The 13413-nt window shown below is 38.4% G+C and overlaps 1 protein-coding gene across 11 annotated transcripts in view; it reads right to left on the bottom strand.

Moving 5' to 3' along the window:
- GAB1 (GRB2 associated binding protein 1) overlaps positions 1 to 13413 on the bottom strand; it is a 151990-nt gene that overhangs the window by 24114 nt on the left and 114463 nt on the right. For all 11 annotated transcript variants that reach the window (XM_038398479.2, XM_038398478.2, XM_038398477.2 and 8 more), the window contains 3 exons: positions 11868 to 12460; positions 7085 to 7158; positions 6591 to 6894 (listed from right to left, as the gene is read on the bottom strand). In XM_038398479.2, coding sequence (XP_038254407.1) covers positions 6591 to 6894; positions 7085 to 7158; positions 11868 to 12460 — 971 coding nt within the window. The remainder of the gene's footprint in view (positions 1 to 6590; positions 6895 to 7084; positions 7159 to 11867; positions 12461 to 13413) is intronic.

Here is a 13413-nt window from a genome sequence, read left to right as displayed (position 1 = left end):
ATCTTTCACACTTTCCTCACATGTAATAAAATAAAGAGAAGACATTAAATTACTCTACTTTGGCGTCTAGTTTTGGTCTTATAACTCTAGGTTCTCATCAAGCCTTGTTAGAGGAAAGAACATGATTTCTCCCCTCAGGAGTTCTTTCCCTGATACAGAGGCATTCACTTCTCAGAAAAGGAAGTCAAGAAATAGTTAACTACTGAATCCTCCTGGGAAGCAACAAATTCCAGAGAACAGGACACATCAACCTAGGAGTCAGGAGACCTGGATTCTATGTGTGGTTCTGCTACTGCTTCAAGTGTATGACTTTGAAAAAAAGTCTTTTAGTATTTCCATGCCTGATTTTGCCCATCTGGAAAATAGGAATAAAACAAGTGCATACCCATTTGTCGAAAGCTTTGAAGTCTGCTGATGGAGAGCTATGTATACAACTCTATAACTGAGTCAGTCTTCAGAGTAGCAGCCGTGTTAGTCTGTATTTGCAAAAAGAAAAGGAGTACTTGTGGCACCTTAGAGACTAACAAATTTATTAGAGCATAAGCTTTCGTGAGCTACAGCTCACTTCATCGGATGCCGATGAAGTGAGCTGTAGCTCACGAAAGCTTATGCTCTAATAAATTTGTTAGTTAGTCTCTAAGGTGCCACAAGTACTCCTTTTCTTTGAGTCAGTCTTGAGATTTCTTAAACATACAACATTTTTTTGTTTGTTAATCATGTTGTAAAATCACATCAGTTTTTTACATATCACTTAGGTGACTGTTTTCGTTATCATGACTGTAAGCTCCTCCAGATACTGGACCTGGGGTGAAATCCTGGCATCATTCAGTCAATGGGAGTTTTGCCAGGTTTCCACCCCCCAGTCTTTTAATTGGCTTAAAAAGCCATATACCTCTATGGCACTATGTAAATAGTTTGTTTTTTTTAAACCATCAATTAATCTTCTCTATTTTGTGGACTATATTACTTAAAACTCTAGTACACTGTCACAATACTTTTTGGTCTATTCAACTGCACTAAAGAGGACAAGAAAAAACAAATTAGAGTTGTCAACAAGGAGTCATTCCTGTTTCTATTCCTAAACTTCTTTCTTCACTCTCTCTTACATTTGGGTACATTTCCTTCTGCTTCTCCTTTGCTTTAATAAATCATACTTCAAGGAAGGAGTGCTTGCTAGTCTCAAAGAATTGAGATGTCATAGTACAGCTTGAGGCCAAGCTGGTCAAATACCTTTAGATTCTGAGGAAAACCACCCAGTTGTGCTGATGGAAACAAGATTCCTTAAAAGGCAAATCCCATTTTGCTAGCAATATTGCTTCCAATTTAGCATCACCACTACATGCAACTATGGCAGATTAGAGCAGCAAAAAGCACAATGACTACAAAAGAAATACAATGCGAAAGACTGGTCTTTTAAAGTAACATTTAAAAAACATACTTTTCAAATTCAGTTCAGATAAGTACAGAAAAAACACAGGTGGCTAAATACTCTGGATTTTGTCCCAAAGAGAATATCACTTACCTGTTATTACACTTCTCTGAAGGCTGTATCTTGAACTGATCCAGACTGTTGGGTCATGAGACCTCCAGCCATCCTTCAAAAAGGCTTTCAAAGGTTCCAGAATTTATTGAAAGCTCCCCCGTTTGAGAGAGCAGCTTTGAGCCAGGAGAGGGAGTGGTGTTATATACAATGCATTATAACCCCAAACTATTTAATCCTTTTTGACCAAATAAATTTAACCTAGGAAACAGTATGATAGGCATAGCCTAACTCAGTTCACAGCTACTATTTTTTTTTGCCTCAGGGACACTTCTGCAAATAAGAAGTCTGCAGACTGCTAGGTCCCCAGCTATTTGAAGGGGTGTATGGGTGTTCATGTGTATATTAGTATGCATATATGCTGGTGAATTTTAGGTTATTAATTTAATATGAATTAATTATCAAGGATTGAAAATGGATACCACCACCCACAACTAACCCCTTCTTCACCATATTAAACCCTCTTTTACAACATTGTACTATTTTCTAAGAACTAGCGTTGAGAAAAATGTCTAAAAGGTGTCCAAATGTTCCCATGTTTATGCCTGAGAGGCCCACTCTCTTTTAGCCACTAACAGGGCCAGGTCTCTGTTGGTTAACATGTAGGTCCATAGAAATGGTGGAACCAGAGGAAGAAATATAACATTGCAAACCTAATTTCCACAAAACAGATTCGGGGGTGGGGAGGAAGGGGCAAGGAACAGGGGTAAATATCTCAAATTACTGCACCAAACCTTGGTTTCATTGAATTCTATGGCAGAACTCTGACTCCAGGGAGTCCAGAATTTAACCCATTACTATCCTGTAAAGCCTTCTGGTTCTCAAAAAAAAGGTCAAAGGGATCTGTAGACAGAGGAACTCAACAACACTAGAAAGCATGTGGCATTTTGTTATCTGTGAATTTCCATTACCTTATTAGTGTGCGTCATGACTTTAATGTTATTTTAAGCCTAGAATGTGAGGGGAAATGTTTCTGAACTACCCACAAATTATTTTTAGCATTGTAAAAATTAGTTGAGTGGAGTAAACACTAGTTGCTGTTTAAAATATTGTTGTTTCATTTGCACATCTATGTAAAAATTTGGGTCAAACTAAAACAATTGCCATGTGGACCAAAGAACAGGAGGGGTGCATATGTACTGAGACTCAAGCTTTACTTACCCCTCCCAATACCAAGCAATCAGAATGTACAATTTAAAATAGGAAATGCCTTTAAAAAATTAATCTTCCCCAAATTTAACACTCCTGATCCAGCACCACAATTCTTGGCCAGAACCAAGGTATGTCAAGTCTCAGCAGAATACATTCTTAACAGTTATTAAAAACCCATTGGAAACAGGGGTTTAAAATGGAAAGATTAAACAACCTTAGGCCTGATCCTGCCATGGTATCTACTAGCATGGTTCCCTATGCTCATGTGGGGTCCTGCTAAAGTCAATTGACTCTACATGGATGTAGAGCTCCATGCTAAATATATCACTATAGGAGCAAGATCACATATATTATTGTAAAAGTTACGTAAGGCAACAATGTTTCTCATTAAATAAGAAACTTTACCATCAGTACCAGAGGAAAAGGAGTTGATGATCGGATGCTATGAAAGTTTCTCCCTATAGAAATAACTGTAGCTATCCATACACAGTTACGGCTCACAGCTGCTTTCTTATATAGGAGAAGGTGTCCTGAAATTTCTGGAGGCCTTATAACCCAACACTGTGGATCTCTGCAGTGATACATTCTTTTAGAGAAATAGTAGTACACTCCAACAGAAATTCTTTAAACAAGCACAGGTTACACACTGAAATTCCTCCATACTTAAAATGAAAACTCAAACATTTTATGTACCACATTCCTCACATTTTTTTTTCCTAATTCTGGCTGGGCTTTCTTGAAATGCCTGGCCTGTCCATTAACCTCTAGGTACTTGGAGTAACTTAAAATGGAATACTGTCAAAATACTTTTAAACTACAAGTGTAGAAACAGTGTGCTAGGAGAAGTTACAACAATAACTTGAAGGTTGAAAAAGCAGCATGGCAAATCTTTGTAATGTATGCTCGTTTCAGTTATACAAAGGACCATGGAAATTTACAGTAGTTTTGTGCTATGTTAATGGCACTTGAAATGACTCAAAAATATTCTATAGGGTGGGAACTTCATCTGTTGACATTTAAACATGACGAAATAAATACCCCCATTATCACTATTTGTTATAACCATTCACAATAAAAGGATATGACGATTTAGTACATGGACTTTTGTCCTAATTGGAATGTTTAAATAAGTTCATATTCAAGAAGGGAGAGAACTAGTTTATAAGATTGAATTTATTTTATGGGTTAATAAATAAGGTAAAATTTCACAGTGATAAAATCAGACATATCATCCTTGGTTAACAAAATCAGGGTTTTTGTTTGTTTGCTTGTTTTTAAAGCATATTCCCCTTTTCTCCCATTTCCCTCACCTCCTAAAAATTTACTGTTGTAAATTTTACTCTTCTGCTGGAGTAAAGAGTATTTACTTTACAAATAGTTGGCAGTATTTGACTTATATAATTTTTAAATGAAAATTCAAGTTCTTTAGAAAAATAAAACTTATTTGTTTTCAAGCGGTTTTATAAAGGCCATCCCTGCCAGTAGAAAATGGGCAGAGCCAATCAATATGAGCAGTGTTGAGACAGTACATTTATTAGTATATCAGTAAACCTGATGATCTCCTTTCTCCATCCATTGAAGTTAACCAGACTTCTCAGATTCTTAACGTGTTTAAGTGCTTTCCCAGATTCGGCTGATGATATTTTTTAGAATGCTGTCATTTCAAGAAGAGATACAAAAAAGCAATGTCTCTTTCTCAGAGATCTATGTGGCTGCACTGTATTGCCAACAATAAAGTGGCAAACTTTTTAGTATAGAGATTGACCTTTTGTGAAGGTCAATACAAGCTATGTTGGTAAAAGTATGCAAACTAACAAGTCAAGGAAAAATGTTTTTAAACAGTTTTGCATTTATTTAAAAAATATTTTCCAATATCAGTTTTTTTCAGTGTGTTACTATCAAATATTTCCTAACAGTTAAAGGTAACTATTGTCAGGCAGCATGAAAACAGTTAGATGTGAGCAGGAAGTCAAGATTCTGAGGAAGGCTATGTTTTGTATTCTGAACACTGCTAGTCAGCTATAGGACTTGGCACTTCCCATTTTATGCAGGGATTTTCTACTTCATCATCCTGATAGCATCAGTGTTAGTCAGATCACCAGCTGCTTCCACAAAATATACCAGTTGAAAATTTAAATTACTAAAATTTTGGGGGCATGGGAGTTTTTAAGCACAGATTACATTTCTCCCCTAAAGTAATACATGTACATCAGTTCAGCCATTTTTCAAGTTGGTAAATATTATTGGGTTTCAGATATTTTAAAAATTCATTTTCAAATTATATATATTTAGAAACCAACCTTGCTGATATTTGATCTTATGAGCTAATGTCTTTTTGTATTTTCTTCCAAAGAAAAGAAAATTACAAATTTCAAAGTTTGAAAAAAAAATCTATTCAGCATGAAAAAATGACAACCATTTATCTACAAGGCTCATATATTGATGAAACATTACAGTGAAATTGAAAATCATAAGCTGCTTTGATCTCTCTCTGCAAATGTCTCACATCTACAAACTACAAGAGAAAGACTTTTTATTTGTTTTTGAAGAGGGACTATCTTAGTCCCAAGAGTACAACTTCCTTTAAAGGAAAGTCAATCCAGTGCACCATAATGCTGCATGGAAATTAACATCTTATAGGAATGCTACAGGGGATTTACCTTTAAGTAAGATAAGTGTTTGGACCCGTTTCTCACACTTCTCTTAAGTTCTGTTTTTTGGTTGATTGGTTGATTAATTGTTTTTGCTCATGCACGTTTGTCACTGAAGTTGCTGTAGCTTCCTCAAACACACTAAAGTGTCTCACACATATTAAGTAGCTCTTAAAACCAAAATGGAAATGTTTTTAAATGTTAAGATATTTAAGAACTAGCAATCTCCATAAAAGCAGGGAAATTCAGAATCAATCCTAACTCAGTGCACTTCACAGGCATTACCTGACATTTAGGGCCACATCTTGGCATCCAGCTCTTAGTGTGAGGCAAATGCAGCTTGAGAGCCCCGGGCTGGTGTGATTTAGTGGCCTCTGAGCTCTATTTGGATCCCGAGGGTTGTATTGCAACTTCCTGGCCAACAACCTAATCTGCTTCCTATGTGATTCTGTCCTACGCAAGCACTGAAGTTAAGATGATGGGCAGTCCCAATTGTGAACTGAGAATGAGCAGGGAAGGTCTAATTTCCTTGCTTTTACTGACTGCAGTAAGGCCTAAAGTTATCTATTTAACATTTCTAGATTTAATGTAGATATTCACATTTTTCATTGTTAAAAGAAAATTTAAATAAGAAATGTTCTATAACCACTGGGTACTTTTAACAGGATTTGTTAGAAGCAGCATGACACAAACATGCAATTCATTCTCCCATGGTACAATTAATTATTGAGACACTGTAACAATAATATTTTCAGCAACAGCATATGCCTAAAACAACACTAAAAGGGAAATGTAAGAACCATTTTATCATTAAATCATGCAATGATTTATTGCCCTTTTACCTTGTAACATGTTACTATGCTTATGGAGATATATTTCATCAAAATGTTAATGTGGTCTCCCTTCATAACGAGCAGGCCATCTATATCCTATTATGTATAAGAACTAACTCACAGCTCTTAGTCTGTTTACAGGTACTTTGTAGTTTATAACAGGAAATGGTGTGCCACCTCTTGATTAATAAAAACATGTACAACTATTATCTTTAAACTTACAGAAATATTCAGTTTTATTACTCAGGTAATTTTAAATGACCAAATGCTTTCTTAAGATTCTTAGTTCTGCTTTTTTTTCTGAATTCTTGGAAAACAATCATTTCATACTATCTTGATTTTGGTATAAAAATTGGAAGCGCTAAATCAGTATATTATAGGGTAAGAGCAACTTCCACAGCATGTTTTTCTCACCTTTTCTGTCAGGTTTGAGGTTCCGATCCACTGGTGGTGGTTCACATTCTGCAACAGGTACTGGCCTTCTGGGAGGGGTCTTTGGACTGGACCTGAAACCCATGTGAGCGGGTGGAGGGACTTGCATTCCAAATAATGAAAAATCAAATGTGCCTGGTGTCATAGGTACATAGTTTGTGTCTTGGATGGGTTCAGTAAAGCTGCTGGAATGCTGCCGTGGTGGAGAGTTAGGATTCATTGGGACATAGTTTTCATCCAGTTCTTCACTTGAAACACTTCCCACTGTGAACGTGCTTCTGTTTTTCTAGAATTAACATACATTTCCTTTAACAACAAAATAATCAGTTATGCTATCAGCTGTGAAATCAGATTCATGTTTTAATCTCATCTACTAAAAATACCGTGTAAGTCTACACCCTGGTTTTGTACTACAGAAGACAGAACATGCAAATGTTTTGTCAGTATAGTCTCAAGTCAGATCAAATCATACTTACAAAGCCTTCCAGTGAGCTAGCTCTGTCATTTGGAAATGATCGTGGAATATCATAGCAGTCTTGAGAACTAATATCTAGAGAATGAAAGGGGTGAAAGTAGGTATTTATTTTCTCATCTCAGTACCTGTCATGTACGTACATTAGACCAGTTTTCCACAGTTTCTGTAGTTGTTTACTATCTGCTATATGATGGTGCAGAGTGGTATAAAGGTTTTGCCAAGCTAAGTTTGGGATGACTGCACTACTTATCAGCAAAGCTTCTATCTACTGTATAAGTCACACTTTAAAGATCTGATACTGACATTTTCCAGGGCCAGAAACAACTGATGCATCCTGCTGAAAAGCTGGGAGGTCCCATTCTAAATGGTACAAAATATCTATATCTATCATAACAGATTTTGAGATCTCGGTGTTTCATATGCAGTTCTACTTGGAAAAGTGACTTTAAAAATAGAAGTTTTTCACAGAATGCTTTTCTATTGGAAATTGCTGATTCAACAGAATTAAAACATTCCACAGAAACATGTAAATTCCATCAAAACTTTCAAACGTAACTTACCTGATTTCCTGCCAGCTCACCTGCCTGTCTCCTTGGCAGCCCAGCCTCCCAGGGCCTCCAGCAACTTGGTAGGCCAGCTCTCCAACTGACTTGCTGGTGCACTGGCAAACCAGTCGACCAGCTAATCTGGAAATTTTCAAAAATATCCATTTTGGTTTTTCCATAATGGAATTTTTTGAAAATTTCCATTTCATGTGAAATTTCACATTTCCAACCAGAATGAAATACATTTCCAATGAGGCAGAAATTCTAGTTCTTGCTTCTACTACGGGTTACAGCCCAGGGACCCTACAACACACAGCCAAAGTCTGTTTTTAAATGTTGTAATTTTGAAATACTAATTCATTCTTTCCAACAAACAAAACATTAAAATTATATCCGTATAACTACATCATCAATTCCTTTTTTGTATTGTGCCTTAAAATGTTCCCTCCCCTACCCAATTCCTCTCTCCAAAGGACTTCTCTTTTAAGATCCCTCACATATAATTAATATTACACTAACTGGTTTAATAATTTATATTAACATTACATTGTTATGCTCAGTTGTCTCAGAAAACTAAGACATCCATTAGAGCAACATCAGAGACATTTACAAGATTAATGGAATGGATTTCTCTATTTTTGATTGGAGATGTAACACCTCCATCTCCCAACCTTTCCATTGTTATTAAAAACAGAAATGTATACTGCTTTTGATATTTAATTAATCTTAGCTTGAAAGAGAAAAAAAGACAGAAAAACTGTAAGTAGCAAATTTTTCCTTAGGCAGAAGCAGCTGGATGTTAAGAAATATCCAGAAATGTGTTAAATCTCATATGGAAAATAGTAAGTATGCTTTAAAGTCCAGAAATACAAACATGTTTTAATTATTATATTTCCATTTTTTTCTAGACAAACTGTCATTACATATATTTAATCATAGGGAAATAAATAAATTTTTGTTATCAGCAGAAATAAAGGTATGGGTTTATCTAGACTCATAGGGCCTACAACAGTCCCCACAGAAGTCAATGGGACTCTTTTTAATGACCTCAATAAGGGCAAGATGGGGCCATTAGAAACTAACCTTATACTGAATGATTGATATCAAAAAGTCAAGTGTTAAACTCCTTTAATGAACTTGATAATAACAAAACAGAATTAATTCTCCACTATTTGACCCTCTTTTTTAAAAGATATCTAGGATTTTAATGATACTTTGCAATAGAGATATCCTTAATCAAGACCCCATATGCTTTGCTACTTTGTTTCCAAGTCTAAGTTCTTTTATTTCTAAAGCTACACGTTTTTTCCTTTTGAAGACTATCTTCAATTGGAAAAATTTTAGTAGTAACAAGCTTGGCATCTAAAGACCACCCTTCAATACCTTTGTGATGGGGTGTACTCCCCACTTTGGTTCTGAGAGGAATGAATTAGACCAGGTGAGCCCAAGCAGCCAATTAAGCAGCAAAAGAGGGAGATATAAGCTGAGTGGAAAGCCCTGATTAGAGAGAAGCTCACCTGAGCAAAGGTGGGCTGAGCTAGCATAAACACAGGTAGCTGGTATCAGAAAAGGCTTCTGGAAAGAAGTTTGCAGTGACCTCCTCTTTAGTAGAAAGGGAAGGAAGAAATCCAGGGAAAGAGTACAACCCTGGGGAGGTCTGGCCCTCAGAGAAGGGCCTACACTGAAGAGAGCATGGTGGACAAGAGAGTCTGTGGGACGCAGGGTAGGAAGCAGCTCACAGAGTAAGATGCAAGGGTGGGGACTTAACAGACCTTGGCTTTGTGTTGTAGGGTCCCTTGGCTGGAACCCATAGTACATGGTGGGCCCAGGTTCCCCTACCACCACTGAGGGAGTGGCACCAGGGGGCAGTGAACAGGAAGATTGTCTGAGACATTATTGGAGTGACATTGCTAGTGCAGCAGACGTGAGGATTGCCTCATGCTCTTTTTTGGCAAGAGACTTTGAAAAATCACCCAGGAAGGGGAAACCGTTGTGATTGGCTGGAGGGCTGAGGCTGCAGTAGCTCCTGGAGCGACAGGGGCTGCAGACAGAGAGCAAGACAGAGTGCAGCTGGCAGAAGGAGAGTCTGCCTCACAGAACTAATCCCCAGAACAGCCAGGAGCAGGAACTATCCTGTAGTGAATAGAGTGCCCTGTCACAATCTTGAAGAGCAAGTAGTATTGGTCTAAAGAAGAAACAGATATACAGCGCTCAGGTGTCAGTCATGTCAAGTATAAACTCAGCACCAGTTGAGGAGGGAGGTGGAAGAGTGGCTCTAAACCACTTTTCTGATCCCCCAATCTGGGATGGCTAAAACCAAATCAGCCCCGGTGTAACGTAGAACAGCTTCTGCATTGCTCTGTTTTTCCAATGGCAGCCAGCTGGATATCATGTGCTCCACCCCACTCCCAACGCACCCCATTTGCAGAGAGGTGGTTGTGGGGGGTGGAGGGGCAGCACAGTGTTGACTATGCCAGTTTTGTGACATCCATTGATTTCCTGGTGTCAGGAGAAATCCTCAACTGCCCCTTTTTGACAGCTTTCTGGGCTGAATCCATGGCTGGTTTGGATCTACAAAGCCAGAGACTTGTTATCCACTCATCTAAGAGTCTATAATGCTCTAATAGAAAGAGGAGATGATGAGATTTTTTTCTACCTATCAGCCATACAAACTGAACATCAACTCTAGCTCAAGCTGAGGGTTTGGAGTTTTTCCCCGCTTTTGCCTTCTCTGGTATCACCACCAGAGAAAGACCCTGCAGCACATTATACTTTTGCAAACACACAGTATCCAAATTCTGCCCTGAGTTACATCTGTACAACTCCAGTTAAAACTTGCCTACAGGATCTTTATTACTAGTGATGACACATACAAAGAAAATAAGATCGCTTGACTTCTGCAAACCAAATTGAGTTTGACAAGTAGAAAAGATATATGTAAATTAAGTAAATATTTTATCGGATCACTGACACTCAAGAAACATGGAACTCAAGCAAGTCATTTTTCCAGAACAATTTTTGAACAGCCATTGACTTTACATCTGTTACTCATGAGGATTACCACTGCTGGGCCTTCAGCCACTGCACCTTTGAACAGGAGGAGGGAACTCCACATGTGAAGGAAAGAAGCAGTTTGGTTTAGAAGCTACTCGTAGGTCTGGAACATGAACCACTGCACTGGCAAAAATGGTTTAGAGTGCCAACTTCCCTCTAAACTGCATGGTCACGCAGCAGGCTATCAAGTTCTGTGCAGGTGGGGAGAGGCACCTCTCCCCTGGCCCCATCCTCGGGAGTCCTCTTTCCCCACTGCAGCCCTGGGGCAGCCTGCACCCCAAACCCCTCATCCCCAGCCCCACCCAGAACCTGCACCCCCAGACAGAGCCCGCACCCCAACCCTCTGCCGCAACCCTGATCTCCCTCCCACACCCTGAACCCCTCATCTCCAGCCCCACCCCAAAGCCCTCACCCCTAGCCGGAGCCCTCATCCTCTGCATCCCAACCCTCTGCCCCAGCCCTGAGCCCCCTCCTGCTCCTCAACCCACTCATCCCCGACCCCACTCCAGAACCCTCACCCCCCACACACCTCAACCCTCTGCCTCAGCCCTGAGCCCCCTCCCACACTCGGAACCCCTTGGTCCCACCTCCGCCACACATCACCTCCATATTGGTGCACATAACAAAATTCATTCTGCACATGGATGTAAAACATTTGAGGGAACATTGTTAGAGTGCACCATGCAGGTGAAGCAGCGAAGGTCCATGATAAATACAATTTATCACAGGGCTACCACTACCACATAGGATTATAATATAAAATATACGGAAGTATGAAGTATGTTGTCTGCAAATAATTTGGTCAATATTATATTTGAAGGCTGCGCTAGACAATCTTAATAAATTCTTGAGACTCGGACCATCAAAATTTAATAAAATGCCTATATTTTGGATGAGGTCACTAGAAGTAAGATTCTATGTAATATATTTAAAGAAGACTTAAAAATTAATTTAAAATTACTGATGTTTAAAAGGGGCACTCTAAAAATCTTGATAAAGCCTTGTTATGGTCTTTATTTTGGCTGAGATTTTCAAAGCATTCCAAGAGACTTAGGCACCCTATTTTCAATAGAAATTGAGTGCATAATTCCCTTGGTCCATTCCTTTAAAGAGCTCAGCCTATTGCACAAAATGATTGAAACAAAAGAATCGTGAAAAAGAAAGGTCGAGACACCAACTACTGACCTTTACGAAATATATTCAAATCTACAGTGGAAATGGTATTACTGCGTGATGGTGGCAATCCTGCTGTAGGGACACAATAACTACTATCAGTGTCTGAGGCAGTACGAGTAATGCTACAGGTTTCCACGGGAGATCGATCTGAAGTGTGATGTGGTTTTGGTGGCCGAGGTGGAGGAATATCTGGAATAGTCTCTAGCTTCGAAGTTCCTTCTGGAAAAGTTCGTGGAATCTGATAAGTACCTCCAGGAGTTGGGGGAATGTCATAACTAATGGAGAAATGCCTCATTTGTGTATCTAATGATGATGTAGCAGAAGGGGTACTGAAAACATGCTGCTCTCCTTCTGCATCAGTTCCAGATGGAGATGTTGCCTTTGGTAAAACATCCTGTGAATAACTTCTAGGCAGGTTATAAAGGCTGCAGTCTACGGACACTGATGCCGCTCGAGGTGGCGGAGAGTCATAAGCACTTTGCTGCTGAAAAAAGCCGTTCACTGCATGCTTGCTCAATGATGGAGCAGAATTTTTATGGGAGGATACATTATCATTGCAGTCAGTTTCAGAACAGATGGATTTTGCTGAGTCAGCATGCAATCTAAACAAAATAAGATTGAAATTTTGACGTATAAAGAAACATTTCAACTGTAAAGAACAGAACATTTAAAATGTAAGCAACTAAAAGTCATTAAATTTCTTAATTCTAAAAAAAAAATTAAGCTAAAATATTTAGAACAAACATCTAAAGTAATTATACATGTACACATGCGCGGACACACACACACAGACTGGGGTTTTCACAAGTACGTGACTTTGAATAAAGTCTCAGACAGGTTTGGAGGGCTTCTTGTTTGGCTGGGTTTTTTTTGAAAAAAACATGTTGCACACTATATGAAGAGCACATTATGCATTCATGGCATTAATGGCAATGTTAACTGTCCAGACATAGCACAAAAATTCTGGGCTTAGGGTAACTTGCTTCCTCTAATAAATATGAAGGAAATACAATTAAAAAAAAAAGCCTTGTAACTTGCGACAGCTTTAAGTTGATACCTAAAGACATACACTTTTTTTTTTTAAGCATACAGAAGACAATGTATAGAGTAAAACAGAAAATGGAGGCAGAAAAGCTGAAGCAGTTAGTCTGAAGGAAAAAAAATTACAGGACAAGGGGAACAAGCCTGTATTCTGGTTTTGAAAAGGGACAAGACAGCATTGTTTGATTTTTTTATTTTTCTTTTAAAACTCTAACAGGGGTTTTATAGGGCTTCTTTGGAAATTATGTCTCTTACGAAGACAACACCTATCAATGAACTGTTACCTACAATGCCAAAAAAAAGCAGTGGCTGCACTCACTCTCTCTCTCCCCTCTTGTGTAGAATTCCATCATCACATTGTTTGTGGCACAAAAATTCAGTTGATAAGCCTGACAGTTTAACACAAAAGTCAAAATAAATGAAAACACTAATAGATAAACAGACCCTTAAACTTAGCATTTACCCACAATGCCACATATTGGTATAGAATACACCACATTCTTTTTTAATTTAA

This window comes from Dermochelys coriacea, chromosome 4 (genome assembly GCF_009764565.3).
Source record: "Dermochelys coriacea isolate rDerCor1 chromosome 4, rDerCor1.pri.v4, whole genome shotgun sequence".
In the NCBI taxonomy this organism is placed as follows: domain Eukaryota; kingdom Metazoa; phylum Chordata; order Testudines; family Dermochelyidae; genus Dermochelys; species Dermochelys coriacea.
The sequence above is the reverse complement of the archived record's forward strand: the minus strand, read 5'-3'. Positions and strand labels throughout refer to the sequence as shown.